General features: G+C 45.9%; 1 protein-coding gene across 1 annotated transcript in view; it reads left to right on the forward strand.

Moving 5' to 3' along the window:
* Positions 1-18923, forward strand: part of daw1 (dynein assembly factor with WDR repeat domains 1) — a 92150-nt gene that overhangs the window by 65601 nt on the left and 7626 nt on the right. The window contains exon 11 of the mRNA XM_070882507.1: positions 15199-15275. Coding sequence (XP_070738608.1) covers positions 15199-15275 — 77 coding nt within the window. The remainder of the gene's footprint in view (positions 1-15198; positions 15276-18923) is intronic.

Consider the following 18923-nt stretch of genomic DNA (forward strand, 5'->3'; position numbering starts at 1 on the left):
AAACATCCTCTCTGCATCTACCTTGTCGAGCCCCCTCAGTATCTTATATGTTTCAATAAGATCACCTCTCATTCTTCTCAACTCCAATGAGTATAGGCTCAACCTGCTCAACCTATCTTCATAAGTCAATCCCTTCATCTCAGGAATCAACCTAGTGAACCTCCTCTGAACTGCCTGTAATGTAAGTATACCCCTCCTTAAATAAGGAGATGAAAACTGTACACAGTACTCTAGTTGTGATTTCACCAATACCTTGTACAGTTGTAGCAGAACATCCCTGCTTTTATACTCCATCCGTCTTGCAATAAAGGCCAACATTCCATTTGCCTTCCTGATTACTTGCTGTATCTGCATACTAACTTTTTGTGTTTCATGCACAAGGACCCCCAGGTCCCTCTGTACTGCAGCACTTTGTAATCTCTCTCCATTTAAATAATAATTAGCTTTTTTCTTTTTCCTGCCAGAGTGGATAACTTCACACTTTCCCACATTATACTCCATCTGCCAAATGTTTGCCCACTCACTTGGCCTGTCTATACCACCATAATCCAGGTCAGTGATTGGAACGTGGGCAGGTACAGCAGGAGTGGCGAGGTTGGGGTGCAGGAGCGGTGAGTGATCATGGAGCGACGTAATCGGGGCCCAGGAGAAGCGTGAGTTCGGGGTCCAGAAGAGGCCAGGGCCCAGGGGCAGCACGGGCCCAGCCCACACTGCAATATGTGTGCGCACTAGGTCCGTGCAGCAGAGCTGGTCTCCAGTCGTCTTGGTTAACCCTTGCCACTGGACCAAGATCTAGCTCTGTCAAGCCCGTGTGGTGGCTGGTGTGCAATGGCCACCACACATTAAAAAAATCCACGCACAGGCGTCTTCCACCCTTCAACATGTAGTTCGGTATCTGGAATATTAGGTCCTTCATTGAAACACCTGTGAACTCATCCTTTTTTGGCATGGAAGCAAGTCACCCTCGATACGAGGGACCACCTAAGAAAAAGAAGATCCCTTTGCAGATTCTGTGTGTCCTCCTCACACTAGTGAGGGTTTCAGCCGGCTGACACCCAAGAGGGGGTGTCAGGCTGCCTGTTGGCGGCCCGGCCGAACCCGCAGGCATAATTGTCGGCCCGACCTGGCAGTCGGCCAACAAAATGAAAACATGGAGTCACCGGCAGCGCCACCTCCCCTTTAAGGGTGCTGCGCCGCCAAGCCACAGAAAGGAACCGATATAAAAAGCTGTCCGGGGCACAGACCAGCGCCGACGCTGCTCCCATGTGGCGATTTCCCGCGGGGCGATTTCGGAAAGGGGTGGCCACCGGCCGGTAAGGCGCTAGCAGGAAAACGGGCGGAGCGATTCCCTAAACCGCTCCAAAAGTAAAGGAACGCAATATGAAAAATGGCAGCTTCTCCGCGGCGGCCACGGGCCTTATAGAAAGGGACAATTTCAGCCCCGATAACTCCCCAACATCCCACTGGGTCACCTCCTGGGATTTTAATGGGGTCAGACTTAATTAACTATTGAGGGTGAACTCCCGACCTTTATTGGGATCAGTGCTAAAGGTAGGTGGAATTGTGTCACCTGATTGTAATGGGCTGCAGCTAAAATATAAAGGCATTGTGCCACTTAAAGGTAAATAGCCTTGTATCAGGTAGAGAGTTGTTGTGGCTTTTAAAAAGGTTGTGAATATGTTACAAAATTGAGGGAAAAAGTGTTAGAAAAAGCCATTGGCAGTCAAAATAATTGTGCAGGCAACAAATAGAGTGTGTGGGCAAGTGAAAGTGGTGCAGCACTGAAACTTTGGGCAGAATTTTCTGGGGGGGTCAGCGGGCATGATCGGTGGTGGGTCGGGTGGGAAGATTTTTTTTTTGGACAGCGGGTCGGGACCCCGCTGTCAACCCGTTGCTACGCGCCTTTCTCAAATGTCGGGTCTGACAGCGTTGAGCAGACCTGACTCTCGGTGGCGGGGGAGGCAATTCAGGTCATTATGACCTTGTTAATAGAGGATTAAGAACTATTTTCAGCTCACCTTCAGAGTTTATACTGGGGGAGGTGGGACCAGTACAAACCGGACTGTCTGCACCTGGGCAGGACCGGAACCAATGTCCTAGGGGGAGTGTTTGCTAGTGCTGTTGGGGAGGAGTTAAACTAATATGGCAGGGGGATGGGAACCTATGCAGGGAGACAGAGGGAGGCAAAAGCAAAAGACAGAAAGGAGATGAGGAAAAGTGGAGGGCAGAGAAACCCAAGGCAAAGAACAAAAAGGGCCACTGTACAGCAAAATTCTAAAAGGACAAAGGGTGTTAAAAAAGCAAGCCTGAAGGCTTTGTGTCTTAATGCAAGGAGTATCCGCAATAAGGTGGATGAATTAACTGTGCAAATAGATGTTAACAAATATGATGTGATTGGGATTACGGAGACGTGGCTCCAGGATGATCAGGGCTGGGAACTCAACATCCAGGGGTATTCAACATTCAGGAAGGATAGAATAAAAGGAAAAGGAGGTGGGGTAGCATTGCTGGTTAAAGAGGAGATTAATGCAATAGTTAGGAAAGACATTAGCTTGGATGATGTGGAATCTATATGGGTAGAGCTGCAAAACACTAAAGGGCAAAAATCGTTAGTGGGAGTTGTGTACAGACCTCCAAACAGTAGTAGTGATGTTGGGGAGGGCATCAAACAGGAAATTAGGAGTGCATGCAATAAAGGTGCAGCAGTTATAATGGGTGACTTTAATATGCACATAGATTGGGCCAGCCAAACTGGAAGCAATACGATGGAGGAGGATTTCCTGGAGTGCATAAGGGATGGTTTTCTAGACCAATATGTCGAGGAACCAACTAGGGGGGAGGCCATCTTAGACTGGGTGTTGTGTAATGAGAGAGGATTAATTAGCAATCTCATTGTGTGAGGCCCCTTGGGGAAGAGTGACCATAATATGGTGGAATTCTGCATTAGGATGGAGAATGAAACAGTTAATTCAGAGACCATGGTCCAGAACTTAAAGAAGGGTAACTTTGAAGGTATGAGGCATGAATTGGCTAAGATAGATTGGCTAATGATACTTAAGGGGTTGACTGTGGATGGGCAATGGCAGACATTTAGAGACCGCATGGATGAATTACAACAATTGTACATTCCTGTCTGGCGTAAAAATAAAAAAGGGAAGGTGGCTCAACCGTGGCTATCTAGGGAAATCAGGGATAGTATTAAAGCCAAGGAAATGGCATACAAATTGGCCAGAAATAGCAGCGAACCTGGGGACTGGGAGAAATTTAGAACTCAGCAGAGGAGGACAAAGGGTTTGATTAGGGCAGGGAAAATGGAGTACGAGAAGAAGCTTGCAGGGAACATTAAGGCGGATTGCAAAAGTTTCTATAGGTATGTAAAGAGAAAAAGGTTAGTAAAGACAAACGTAGGTCCCCTGCAGTCAGAATCAGGGGAAGTCATAACGGGGAACAAAGAAATGGCAGACCAATTGAACAAGTACTTTGGTTCAGTATTCACTAAGGAGGACACAAACAACCTTCCGGATATAAAAGTGGTCAGAGGGTCTAGTAAGGAGGAGGAACTGAGGGAAATCTTTATTAGTTGGGAAATTGTGTTGGGGAAATTGATGGGATTGAAGGCCGATAAATCCCCAGGGCCTGATGGACTGCATCCCAGAGTACTTAAGGAGGTGGCCTTGGAAATAGCGGATGCATTGACAGTCATTTTCCAACATTCCATTGACTCTGGATCAGTTCCTATCGAGTGGAGGGTAGCCAATGTAACCCCACTTTTTAAAAAAGGAGGGAGAGAGAAAGCAGGGAATTATAGACCGGTCAGCCTAACCTCAGTAGTGGGTAAAATGATGGAATCAATTATTAAGGGTGTCATAGCAGCGCATTTGGAAAATGGTGACATGATAGGTCCAAGTCAGCATGGATTTGTGAAAGGGAGATCATGCTTGACAAATCTTCTGGAATTTTTTGAGGATGTTTCCAATAAAGTGGACAAAGGAGTACCAGTTGATGTAGTATATTTGGACTTTCAGAAGGCTTTCGACAAGGTCCCACACAGGAGATTAATGTGCAAAGTTAAAGCACATGGGATTGGGGGTAGTGTGCTGACGTGGATTGAGAACTGGTTGTCAGACAGGAAGCAAAGAGTAGGAGTAAATGGGTACTTTTCGGAATGGCAGGCGGTGACTAGTGGGGTACCGCAGGGTTCTGTGCTGGGGCCCCAGTTGTTTACATTGTACATTAATGATTTAGACGAGGGGATTAAATGTAGTATCTCCAAATTTGCGGATGACACTAAGTTGGGTGGCAGTGTGAGCTGCGAGGAGGATGCTATGAGGCTGCAGAGTGACTTGGATAGGTTAGGTGAGTGAGCAAATGCGTGGCAGATGAAGTATAATGTGGATAAAAGTGAGGTTATCCACTTTAGTGGTAAAAACAGAGAGACAGACTATTATCTGAATGGTGACAGATTAGGAAAAGGGTAGGTGCAACAAGACCTGGGCGTCATGGTACATCAGTCATTGAAGGTTGGCATGCAGGTACAGCAGGCGGTTAAGAAAGCAAATGGCATGTTGGCCTTCATAGCGAGGGGATTTGAGTACAGGGGCAGGGAGGTGTTGCTACAGTTGTACAGGGCCTTGGTGAGGCCACACCTGGAGTATTGTGTACAGTTTTGGTCTCCTAACTTGAGGAAGGACATTCTTGCTATTGAGGGAGTGCAGCGAAGATTCACTAGGCTGATTCCCGGGATGGTGGGACTGACCTATCAAGAAAGACTGGATCAACTGGGCTTGTATTCACTGGAGTTCAGAAGAGTGAGAGGGGACCTCATAGAAACGTTTAAAATTCTGACGGGTTTGGACAGGTTGGATGCAGGAAGAATGTTCCCAATGTTGGGGAAGTCCAGAACCAGAGGTCACAGTCCAAGGATAAGGGGTAAGCCATTTAGGACCGAGATAAGGAGAAACTTCTTCACCCAGAGAGTGGTGAACCTGTGGAATTCTCTACCACAGAAAGTAGTTGAGGCCAATTTACTAAATATATTCAAAAGGGAGTTAGATGAAGTCCTTACTACTCGGGGGATCAAGGGGTATGGCGAGAAAGCAGGAAGGGGGTACTGAAGATGCATGTTCAGCCATGAACTCATTGAATGGCGGTGCAGGCTAGAAGGGCTGAATGGCCTGCTCCTGCACCTATTTTCTATGTTTCTATGTTTACCAAGTCGTCCATGGGGTCCATGCTACTCGGGGATCGCGTCAGGTAAGCAGGGCGGGAGTTGAATAACCATGGAATCATCTCATTCCATGATAGTGGCAGCTGAAAATATGCAATACAAGCTCCCATCTCACAGCTGTTTACTTTCAAAACTCAGAAGCTCTTGCTTACTGCATTTGAAAGACAGATTGAGCTTTATGCAGGTTGCAAGTATTTGGAGCAAAGTCTCTAATCCAGCGTCACCTCATTGGAAAAGCCCCTCTCACCATTGAGAAATCGCTTCTGACATCTCGAGTTCACCTGCCCTCTATTACATCAGAATGGGTACGGTTTATACTGTCTTACCTTGGTCCTCAGAATCTCACCAGGATCAGCCCCAACACCAGCAGCACAAGTCACACCAGCAGCACCAACAACACCAGGGATGGCCTCATCATGGCCAGATTTACTTCACTTGACGCTCTATACCTTGGCTGCCACATGATGCACCAGGTTGGCACCACCCCACACCAACGCCATAAAGCTACAATGCCCAAGCTATTCCTTTCACACTCATCAGCATTGCGGAGGGTACCATTATGTCTCGTTATTCACTGCAACTCACTAAGCCACTTCCAAACGTTCACACACATCTGCCCAAGAATGCAAAGTGTTAAAAATAAAGGTTTAAGGGGTCAAAATTCAATTTCTACTGCCACCCGTTACCGCGCAGGAGGCGAGTAACGGGTGGCAAAGGCCTATCTTCGACGGTAAGCGGCGTCCACACCTGCGCAGAAATTCAGTCAACTCTTTGGCAGAGGCGCCAAGAGCTAACACTGCGCTGGCTAACGCCACCCACATGGTGATGTCATCCAGTGTGCAATGCCTCTTTGACCCCTCTGTCGCGATTTTTAGTTTGAACGTCGGCCTTTCCGGCAGGCGTGCTTACAGCCTGGAAAAAGTGGTGAGTAAACAGCGGGACCCAGGCGGAATCAGCCAGAGAGCAAGGTAAGTTTTTTTTCCTTTATTTATTTCTTCATTTTTTCATTAGTTCTAACAGTGGGAAAGTTTATGTGTGGGTTGGAGAAGTTTGAGGGTTTTTTTCTTCCCGTTTTTCAGCTAGCATGGCGTCAGCCTCCCGATGCGAAATTCAGTAGGCCTCCTGAGCTTCCGCTCGAGGATGAGTGTCCAACGCCACTTTTTGGAGCTACTCTCTCATATTTGGGCGTAAAAACTGAATTTGGCAGTTGGAGCCTGCACCTAACGCCCGGCGGTAAAATCAGCACTCGGGCGATGACACCGCCTCCAAAATGCGGTACCGAATTTTGACCCCTAAATGTTTGACAGGACATTAACAGAAACTTCACATGATCATTGGCTAAAACACGCAAGTGCCTACCCTTGTGTGTTAGTTGGTATGAATGCGCTAGGGTGAGTGTGAGGGGTCGCAAGTGGGATGGGGAAGTGATAATTTAGATAGCGAGGGATGGGTGGAGATGCAAGGTAAGTTGGCGTGAGTAAGGATGTACAGGTGTAGGGTAAGGAAGGCAGAGTGATGAGTTGAGTGTGGCTTTGCAATAAAATTTCGTGATCCACTGAGATTATTGAAAGGTTTGCGCCACTGCAACCTGCTCCTCCTGATGACAGCCCTGCTGTGTCCTCCTGTGCAATGTGCAACCAGGTTGCATTGATCTCCTGGGGAGGTCTCTTCCGCCCATTGGAAGGGAAGAGAACCTCCCTTCGTTCTGTGATTCCCTACATAAGCATCTGGCAGAGTCATGGGAAAGCCTCCTGGGTGTAGTCGTGTACCTCTGTGCAGCGCTTTCAGTGTTTGCAGCACCTCAATGCTGTAGAACATAAAATAAATTTGCTCATGGTCCCGTTAAGGAAACTGGCGGATGCCACATCATCAAATGACATCATTAGACCTTCTTCCATCAATTGGCCAGGAAATGCACTGGGCAGGCTTAACAAGCCCAATCAGGGTAAATTATTTTTGGACAGCGGGCACCGAGGCTGGGACCTGTCACCGACTCGCCGAGGTTGGTAAAATTCAGCTCTCTGTGTTTGATGGCTGATAAAATGGAGATACTGATGTATGAAGTGGATACAAGGAGGGTTCCCCTGTTTAACACTCCAGGGTGCCTTCCCTAGAGGACATCAATGCAATATACCAGACTGGAGATGGCAGCCAGAGTCAATGTTATATGACTACCCAGATAGGAACAGATAAGAAAGATGATAGTGCATCAAAAGGGGGTGAATGTCATCAGTGGCAAGGTATTGGAGTTTCTACTGGATGCTGAAAAGGATATCTTTGGTCCTCCAGATGTTCTGCTGAAAGAAATTTCAATTCATCCAATATTTTATGTCAGGCAGGCAGGTCACACAAATATAACATAGAAACATAGAAAATAGGTGCAGGAGTAGGCCATTCGGCCCTTCTAGCCTGCACCGCCATTCAATGAGTTCATGGCTGAACATTCAACTTCAGTACCCCATTCCTGCTTTCTCTCCATACCCCTTGATCCCCCTAGCAGTAAGGACCTCATCTAACTCCTTTTTGAATATATTTAGTGAATTGGCCTCAACAACTTTCTGTGGTAGAGAATTCCACAGGTTCACCACTCTCTGGGTGAAGAAGTTCCTCCGCATCTCGGTCCTAAATGGCTTACCCCTTATCCTTAGACTGTGACCCCTGGTTCTGGACTTCCCCAACATTGGGAACATTCTTCCTGCATCTAACCTGTCTAACCCCGTCAGAATTTTATATGTTTCTATGAGGTCCCCTCTCATTCTTCTGAACTCCAGTGAATACAAGCCCAGTTGATCCAGTCTTTCTTGATAGGTCAGTCCCGCCATCCCGGGAATCAGTCTGGTGAACCTTCGCTGCACTCCCTCAATAGCAAGAATGTCCTTCCTCAGGTTAGGAGACCAAAACTGTACACAATACTCCAGGTGTGGCCTCACCAATGCCCTGTACAACTGTAGCAACACCTCCCTGCCCCTGTACTCAAATCCCCTTGCTATGAAGGCCAACATGCCATTTGCTTTCTTAACCGCCTGCTGCACCTGCATGCCAACCTTCAATGACTGATGTACCATGACACCCAGGTCTCTTTGCACCTCCCCTTTTCCTAATCTGTCACCATTCAGATAATAGTCTGTCTCTCTGTTTTTACCACCAAAGTGGATAACCTCACATTTATCCACATTATACTTCATCTGCCATGCATTTGCCCACTCACCTAACCTATCCAAGTCGCTCTGCAGCCTCACAGCATCCTCCTCGCAGCTCACACTGCCACCCAACTTAGTGTCATCCGCAAATTTGGAGATACTACATTTAATCCCCTCATCTAAATCATTAATGTACAGTGTAAACAGCTGGGGCCCCAGCACAGAACCTTGCGGTACCCCACTAGTCACTGCCTGCCATTCTGAAAAGTACCCATTTACTCCTACTCTTTGCTTCCTGTCTGACAACCAGTTCTCAATCCATGTCAGTACACTACCCCCAATCCCATGTGCTCTAACTTTGCACATCAATCTCTTGTGTGGGACCTTGTCGAACGCCTTCTGAAAGTCCAAATATACCACATCAACTGGTTCTCCCTTATCCACTCTACTGGAAACATCCTCAAAAAATTCCAGAAGATTTGTCAAGCATGATTTCCCTTTCACAAATCCATGCTGACTTGGACCTATCATGTCACCTCTTTCCAAATGCACTGCTGTGACATCCTTAATAATTGATTCCATCATTTTACCCACTACCGATGTCAGGCTGACCGGTCTATAATTCCCTGTTTTCTCTCTCCCTCCTTTTTTAAAAAGTGGGGTTACATTGGCTACCCTCCACTCCATAGGAACTGATCCAGAGTCAATGGAATGTTGGAAAATGACTGTCAACGCATCCACTATTTCCAAGGCCACCTCCTTAAGTACTCTGGGATGCAGTCCATCAGGCCCTGGGGATTTATCGGCCTTCAATCCCATCAATTTCCCCAACACAATTTCCCGGCTAATAAGGATTTCCCTCAGTTCCTCCTCCTTACTAGACCCCCCGACCCCTTTTATAACCGGAAGGTTGTTCGTGTCCTCCTTCGTGAATACCGAACCAAAGTACTTGTTCAATTGGTCCGCCATTTCTTTGTTCCCCGTTATGACTTCCCCTGATTCTGACTGCAGGGGACCTACATTTGTCTTTACTAACCTTTTTCTCTTTACATATCTATAGAAACTTTTGCAATCCGTCTTAATGTTCCCTGCAAGCTTCTTCTCATACTCCATTTTCCCTGCCCTAATCAAACCCTTTGTCCTCCTCTGCTGAGTTCTAAATTTCTCCCAGTCCCCAGGTTCGCTGCTATTTCTGGCCAATTTGTATGCCACTTCCTTGGCTTTAATACTATCCCTGATTTCCCTTGATAGCCACGGTTGAGCCACCTTCCCTTTTTTATTTCTATGCCAGACAGGAATGTACAATTGTTGTAGTTCATCCATGCGGTCTCTAAATGTCTGCCATTGCCCATCCACAGTCAACCCCTTAAGTATCATTCGCCAATCCATCTCAGCCAATTCACGCCTCATACCTTCAAAGTTAGCCTTCTTTAAGTTCTGGACCATGGTCTCTGAATTAACTGTTTCATTCTCCATCCTAATGCAGAATTCCACCAAGTTAGTAACTTATAATGCACATTTTATGGGAAGGTGTGTCTTGGAGCTGATATTTTAATATTTTTCCATTTTGTGCTATGTAGAGTTGGACTAGGAGCCTGCCAGCAGTACCAGTGGCCCAGGACAAGACAGCACTCTGGGGGCATAAGAACATAAGAAATAGGAGCAGGAGTAGGCCAACAGCCCCTCGAGCCTGCTCCGCCATTCAATAAGATCATGGCTGATCTGATCATGGACTCAGCTCCACTTCCCCACCCGCTCCCCATAACCCCTTATCCCCTTGTCGTTTAAGAAACTGTCTATTTCTGCCTTAAATTTATTCAATGTCCCAGCTTCCACAGCTCTCTGAGGCAGCAAATTGCACAGATTTACAACTCTCTGAGAGAAGAAATTTCTCCTTATCTCAGTTTTAAATGGGCGGCCCCTTAATCTAAGCTCATGCCCTCTAGTTCCAGTCTCCCCCACATCCTCTCTGCATCCACCTTGTCAAGCCCCCTCATAATCTTATACGTTTCGATAAGATCACCTCTCATTCTTCTGAATTCCAATGAGTAGAGGCCCAACCTACTCAACCTTTCCTCAAGTCAACCCCCTCATCTCCGGAATCAACCGAGTGAACCTTCTCTGAACTGCCTCCAAAGCAAGTATATCCTTTCATAAATATGGAAACCAAAACTGCACGCAGTATTCCAGGTGTGGCCTCACCGATACCCTGTATAGCTGTAGCAAGACTTCCCTGCTTTTATACTCTATCCCCTTTGCAATAAAGGCCAAGATTCCATTGGCCTTCCTGATCACTTGCTGTATCTGCATACTATCCTTTTGTGTTTCATGCACAAGTACCCCCAAGTCCCGCTGTACTGCAGCACTTTGCAATCTTTCTCCATTTAAATAATAACTTGCTCTTTGATTTTTTTTCTGCCGAAATGCATGACCTCACACTTTCCAACATTATATTCCATCTGCCAAATTTTTGCCTACTCACTTAGCCTGACTATGTCCTTTTGCAGATTTTTTGTATCCTCACACATTGCTTTTCCTCCCATCTTTGTATCGTCAGCTAACTTGGCTACATTACACTCAGTCCCTTCTTCCAAGTCGTTAATATAGATTGTAAATAGTTGGGGTCCCAGCACTGATCCCTGCGGCACCCCACTAGTTACTGGTTGCCAACCAGAGAATGAACCATTTATCCCGACTCTCTGTTTTCTGTTAGTTAGCCAATCCTCTATCCATGCTAATATATTACCCTCTCATTAATGTTTGTAAGCATCAACACAGTTGCTCAAACCCAGATTTTCAGTTCGTGAGCTTGAGGAGATAGCGGTAGAAACATTACAGTGAAGGGAAGGAACAAGAATTTTTAGCCTGGGATGGCCAAGTGGCATGTTGGCTTGGCCCAGTTATAGCACTCATGTTTCTGGATCAAAGGTGTGTGGGTTCAAGCCTCACTACCAACTTGAGCACATAATTTAATCTGACATTTGAGTGCACGATTGAGGGAATGCTGCATTGTCAGTGGTGCTATCTTTTGGATGGGGCATTAAACTGAAACCCCATCAACCTGTTCATGTGGATGTAAAAGATCCAATGGGACTGTTTAAAGGCCTGACGTCCTGGTCAATATTTGTAGCTGATGACTTTGACTGCCACTGGTAGTGATGTCCCTGTGGTTGGCTGCAAGTGACTTTGTCGGTGATCTTTGCTAGGTAGGCATGCCAAAGGCTGCAGACTTGGTTGGAGATTGGGGCATGGGGAGGGGGGGAGGGGTGGAGAGGAAAGAGAGGTTCTCTTGGTGTCCTGGTCAATATTTATTCCTTAATCAACCAACCAGTCGGATGAACTGGTCCTTAAACAAATTGCTGTTTGTGGGACCTTGCGATGTACAAATTGTGGGATCTCGCGATGTGTTTGCCTCCTTAACAATAGCGATGACACTTCAAAAGTAAATCATTGGCTGTGAAGTGCTTTGGGACATCCTGGGGCATGAAAGGTGCTATATAAATGCAAGTTTGTTCTTGTCCTGCCAGGGAGTGAAAGGCGATATATAAATGCAAATGTTTTCTTTATGTCCTCCAAATTAGCATGAGGTTGTGTAGCTTGTAGTTAGATACCTACGTGCACCTTGAGATACCATGAACATTGCTATTGTGAGAGATACTTTCCAGGTCCCCTCTTAAAGAGCTTCCTATTGCGCTGAACTTTTGGAGTTTCTTTGCAGTCGGTTTCTCTGATATTGGAAATAGTAACTTGCCATCTTGTCTTTTAACAGAAACTTCTACTTTGTGCTATGATCCTAAAAAACACAAATTATATATTTTTTAAATAGCATTAAAAATAACCCAGGAAAAAGTGTTGCATAGTGTGGGCAAAAACATTTACTATAATTTTCAATAACGTATGCAACTTTCCTTTAATGTTGGGTGAAAGTATTGATGGGTGTCACTGCTGTTCAAGCATTTGCGGATTTGGTGGCGGACTAAATATATGGTTCTCATGCAGTACATATGCTAAAAGAGCCTATTGCTCAAAACAATTACGCAATGTGCGGCTTAACCACAAAATTACCACTAGCAAGTTTTAAGCAGGATCAGGGAAGGAGCAATGGCTGCCTAATTCCCGCTGATCACACACCAAAATCACATCAGCGGTAAGGATACTGTCGGCCAGAAAATTCAACATAGTGCGTTTCAGGAGTTGTTTCGTACGTGTTGAACTTATAGGCTTATAGGCTTTAAGTGAAATGGTGCCTTTTTACTATGGTATCCAGGGACATAGAGCAAGAGAGAGGTCCTGTGGAAGGAGGAAGGAAGGAGGACAGTAAGAGTATGTTTGAGTTTTGTGTATGTATTGGCACATGTGGCAGAGCCTGGTCTCCAGTAGTCTTGGATCCCCTTGCCACTGGACCAAGACCTTTCTCCATCAAGCCCGTGTGGTGGCTGGTGTGCAACGGCCACACCACGTTACAAGAATTCAGGCACAGACATCTTCCACCGTTTAAAATGAGTTCATTGGTCACCTGGGTGCACATTTTTGGTGTGGAGGCGGGTCATCTTCGACCCCGAGGGACTGCCGATGATGATGAGGGAATGATTCAGTATTGTGCTATAAAAGATACTCTGTGATACTTATATAAATGTCTTTTTCATCTGGAGTACGTTATGTGATTGTAAATCACCCAGTCATCACTTACCATCATTGGATAGAATTTTAGTTTTCACTTGAATTATATCCCTTAATAATTGAACTAGTCAGTTAGAATGATTTAATTATTCAAATTTTAATAATCAGTTAATAAAGTAATTCATTATTTAAATATTTTAAGTTAAAGAGGTGGGATGTAGCTTACTAGATTTATAGATGCATAGAAACATAGAAAATAGGTGCAGGAGTAGGCCATTCAGCCCTTCGAGCCTGCACCACCATTCAATAAGATCATGGCTGATCATTCCCTCAGTACCCCTTTCCTGCTTTCTCTCCATACCCCTTGATCCCTTCAGCCGTAAGGACCATATCTAATTCCCTCTTGAATATATCCAATGAACTGGCATCAACAACTCTCTGCGATCGGGAATGTCACAGGTTAATAACTCTGAGTGAAGAAGTTTCTCCTCATCTAAGTCCTAGATGGCCTACCCCTTATCCTAAGACTGTGTCCCCTGGTTCTGGACTTCCCCAACATCGGGAACATTCTTCCCGCATCTAACCTGTCCCGTCCCATCAGAATCTTGTAAGTTTCTATGAGATCCCCTCTCATCCTTCTAAACTCAAGTGTATAAAAGCCCAGTTGATCCAGTCTCTCCTCATATGTCAGACCCGCTATCCCGGGAATCAGTCTGGTGAACCTTCGCTGCACTCCCTCAATAGCAAGAACGTTCTTCCTCAGATTAGAAGACCAAAACTGAACACAATATTCCAGGTGAGGCCTCACCAAGGCCCTGTACAACTGCAGTAAGACCTCCCTGCTCCTATACTCAAATCCCCTAGCTATGAAAGCCAACATACCATTTGCCTTCTTCACCGCCTGCTGTACCTGCATGCCAACTTTCAATGACTGATGAACCATGACACCCAGGTCTCGTTGCACCTCCCCCTTTCCTAATCTGCCGCCATTCAGATAATATTCTGCCTTTGTGTTTTTGCCCCCAAAGTGGATAACCTCACATTTATCCACATTATACTGCATCTGCCATGCATTTGCCCACTCACCTAACCTGTTCAAGTTACCCTGCAGCCTTTTAGCATCCTCCTCACAACTCACACAGCCACCCAGTTTAGTGTCATCTGCAAACTTGGAGATATTACACTCAATTCTTTCATCTAAATCATTAATGTATATTGTAAATAGCTGGGGTCCCAGCACTGAGCCCTGCGGTACTCTACTAATCACTGCCTGCCATTCTGAAAAGGACCCGTTTATCCCGACTCTCTGCTTCCTGTCTGCCAACCAGTTCTCTATCCACATCAGTACATTACCCCCAATACCATGGGCTTTGATTTTGCACACCAATCTCTTGTGTGGGACCTTGTCAAAAGACTTTTGAAAGTCCAAATACACCACATCCACTGGTTCTGCCTTGTCCACTCTACTAGTTACATCCTCAAAAAATTCCAGAAGATTTGACAAGCATGATTTCCCTTTCATAAATCCATGCTGACTTGGACCGATCCTGTCACTGCTTTCCAAATGCGCTGCTATTTCATCTTTAATAATTGATTCTAACATTTTCTCCACTACTGATGTCAGGCTAACCGGTCTATAATTAGCCGTTTTCTCTCTCCCTCCTTTTTTAAACAGTGATGTTACATTAGCTACCCTCCAGTCCATAGGAACTGATCCAGAGTCGATAGACTGTTGGAAAATGATCACCAATGCATCCACTATTTCTAGGGCCACTTCCTTAAGTACTCTGGGATGCAGACTATCAGACCCCGGGGATTTATCGGCCTTCAGTTCCATCAATTTCCCTAACACAATTTCCCGCTTTATAAGGATATCCTTCAGTTCCTCCTTCTCACTAGAGTATATTTACAAGGTATATTTAACCCCTTCTGGGTTAATGAAGTTATCACTGACAGCCATTTACAGAATAATTAAGTAATCTTTACGAGTTGGTAATTAGGTTCTGATGCCATCCTTGTCTGGTTTCTAATGGTCAACTGAAGCCAGGGAATAGGTAATACTTGAAATCATTCCGTGGTAGATACCAACTGTTCAATACTTAGCAAGATATAATTTACAGCTAATCATGAGCAGATTTCGCTTCATTACAGTTGTTTAATACATCTGTGCAGAGAAGTCTCGATGCTGAATATGTTCTTGTTTGCTTGAAGGTACTGCAAGAGTTTACAGCGCAGCCAGCCGCAAGTGTATGGTGAAGCTAGAGGGTCATGAAGGAGAAATCTCCAAGGTAGGTTTAGAAAAGCTTGCTAGAGAATGATTGTATAAAAGATAAGTTTTAGTAGAGTATTTTGACTCAAAACAGGCACAAATTCAGCAAAACAATTGCTCTGAGCACTGGTCAGTGCTGAGTCAAAGCTTCGGGCTTCATAAATGCTGTGGGTGACAAACGGGTGCCATCCATCGGGGAGGGCTAAATATTGGCTGGCTCTTGTGCAGAACCAGATGGCAGATCTAGTCTTCCAGCTGGCTCGAACGCGCTAACAGCGGACCAGAGTTTTTTGTGGGCTGCAGAGGAGCACTCTTGCCTTTCTTGGGCCCACAAACAAACATGAAAATTTCCTGTGCCTATTTTTGAGAGGCCTCCGGTGGGCCCTTTTACGATGGCAGGTTGGGCCATTCGATTTGGTACGACTAGGCACAAGTTGCACCAATTTGTATCTAAATTTGACATTCGGAGTCTTGCAACTGGCGTGAAATCAACCTAACGGACGTTTTAGGTGGGCACCTTAGATGAGTAATAGTTGGCCAAGGCAATACTGTATCTGGCACACTTCTGATGCAATTTACGAGTGATATATAACGACACAAAATTCAGAGGTCAAATGCCAATTTCATGCAAGAAAAACAGGTCGCTGTGAGATGGGCGTCTGCCATATTATCTCAACAGACTCTGATTGAGAGCAGTAGCAATACTGTCACTACATAAATAAATTCCACATTCAGTATTACCCTAGAGATGATCAAATTATTTACTACCCAGCAGCAATGGATTTAATTAATGATGGTGGAAAAAAACTATCACAAAATAAGGTGGCAGAGAAATGATAATTCTGCTTGGAGGAGGGTGCTGGAGTATGATTAGCATTTTTATAGATTTTTTCATGCTTGCAGTGATGCGTGTATCTGTGTGATACAAGTCAAGAAGTTGAAGCAAATGTTTTTATTATGTGGAAGGATAATGATGAAGCACGTTTCATTAAACACCATTATTCTCAAAATAACACTTCCCTATGAGCTGTTTAATAAATATTTCTGTACAATTGCCTTGAAGCTCTGGAGCTGCCTGACCTTGAAAGAATTGAAACAGCCTTAAATCCTATGTAAATCTTCATTCCCGCACTGACAAAACCGTATGAATGACACGACTGTACAACTTCTCTGGTTCTCGACTGTTGACCTTCGAATTTTCCTAAAAATCCTAGGGCAGATTTTCCTCTTGTAGCACTTGAGCTTAAAGGATTGTCTTTGTGCACAAAATGGACAAAAGCATTATTAGAGATGTGAGATTCTCCCCATTATGTGCCGTGCGCTTTCTGACCAAGTGTAATTATAAGAAAATCAGCCCTCCCATTTCTCAGGTAACTGACTTTATCATTAGTTTAAACTCCTTTTGATGTGCCCTAATTTACCATTTATGTAATTTAAAGGGAAGAAAGTCATGGGGGAGTTCTTACTGTTCCAGTTGTATGATAAAGATTTAATTTATTATAAACACCCAGGGGCTGAAATGGCCCCCCTCTATAAGCTCCATTACGGCCTCGAAGAGGCGGGAATGGAGCGGAGAGGCCTCTGTTTAAAAAAAGGGGCAGACAAAAGGCAGATAACTATAGGCCGGTTAGTTTAACATCTGTAGTGGGGAAAATGCTTGAAGCTATCATTAAGGAAGAAATAGCGGGACATCTAGATAGGAATAGTGCAATCAAGCAGACGCAACATGGATTCATGAAGGGGAAATCATGTTTAACTAATTTACTGGAATTCTTTGAGGATATAACGAGCATGGTGGATAGAGGTGTACCGATGGATGTGGTGTATTTAGATTTCCAAAAGGCATTCGATAAGGTGCCACACAAAAGGTTACTGCAGAAGATAAAGGTACGCGGAGTCAGAGGAAATGTATTCGCATGGATAGAGAATTGGCTGGCTAACAGAAAGCAGAGAGTCGGGATAAATGGGTCCTTTTCAGGTTGGAAATCGGTGGTTAGTGGTGTGCCACAGGGATCAGTGCTGGGACCACAACTGTTTACAATATAGATGACCTGGAAGAGGGCACAGAGTGTAGTGTAACAAAATTTGCAGATGACACAAAGATTAGTGGGAAAGCGGGTTGTGTAGAGGACACAGAGAGGCTGCAAAGAGATTTAGATAGGTTAAGCGAATGGGCTAAGGTTTGGCAGATGGAATACAATGTCGGAAAATGTGAGGTCATCCACCTTGGGAAAAAAAACAGTAAAAGGGAATATTATTTGAATGGGGAGAAATTACAACATGCTGCGGTGCAGAGGGACCTGGGGGTCCTTGTGCATGAAACTCTTTTAGAGTTTATCTGTAAAACATAAAACATTAAACCGTGCCACCCGCCCTGGATGACACAGCAGACATTTACAAGGCCCCTTTTTTTTCTTTTTTTTTGGTTTTTTTTGGGGTGCTAAAATCAAATTTTTTCCGGTGCCCCCTATAAAAGGGAAGGGGACACTAAAAGCACCGGCAATTAAAACAAATTAAACTTTAAAACGTAAAATCAAATTAAAATTTGGTTGCCGGGCGTGATGATGCACTCCAGTCCCTCCGGTGCCCACCTCTCGCGGAAGGCCGCGAGCGTACCGGTGGACACCGCGTGCTCCATCTCCAAGGACACCCTGGACCGGATGCAAGAGCGGAAGAGAGGCAGGCAGTCAGGTTGAATGACCCCCTCGACCGCCCGCTGCCTGGACCGGCTGATGGCACCCTTGGCCGTGCCCAGGAGCAGTCCTACGAGGAGGCCTTCGGACCTACCCGCTCCCCTCCGCACAGGGTGCCCAAAGATCAGGAGAGTGGGACTGAAGTGCAGCCAGAATTTCAGGAGCAGCCCCTTCAAATAATGGAACAGGGGCTGCAACCTCGTGCACTCAATAAAAACATGGAACACGGACTCCTCCAGACCGCAGAAATTGCAGGCGGCCTGGGAGTCCGTGAACCGGCTTAAAAATTTATTGCACGGCACTGCTCCGTGCACCACCCTCCAGGCCAAGTCCCCGATGAATAGTGGGAGGACCCCTGCGTAGAGTGCCCTCCATCGGGGACCCCCGCCTCCTCCGGACGGCAAGATGGTACGCCATGGCGTGTCCGGACGGCCGGCGAGGATGGCAAAGTTGAGAGTGTGCAGGAGCAGCCCGTATAGGAAACCCCTCCGCGCGGAACTGAAAGGCACGGAGGGGATTTCCCCGAGGCGGCTCAAGTTGTGAGGCGCCGGCCCCCGAGGGAGGTTCCGGGGTTTGACGCCGATGAGGAATTCCGTCCGGACGGGGGTCAGTTCGGACGGGATCTCCCCACGTGCTTGAGCCTCCTCGATGCACCTAACGGAGTCAGGGCCCAGAGCTGTTTTTAGCGACTCGATGGCATCGGCCGCGTGGCGCCATCCAGCCCACTCCTCCGCCATCGAGCAGGTCCTCCTTGTGCATGAATCCCAAAAAAAGTTAGTTTGCAGGTGCAGCAGGTAATCAGGAAGGGCGAATGACATGTTGGCCTTCATTGCGAGAGGGATGGAGTACAAAAGCAGGGAGGTCCTGCTGCAACTGTATAGGGTATTGGTGAGGCCGCACCTGGAGTACTGCGTGCAGTTTTGATCATCTAACTTAAGGAAGGATATACTAGTCTTGGAGGGGGTACAGAGACG

This window comes from Pristiophorus japonicus, chromosome 6, assembly GCF_044704955.1.
Source record: "Pristiophorus japonicus isolate sPriJap1 chromosome 6, sPriJap1.hap1, whole genome shotgun sequence".
NCBI lineage: Eukaryota > Metazoa > Chordata > Chondrichthyes > Pristiophoridae > Pristiophorus > Pristiophorus japonicus.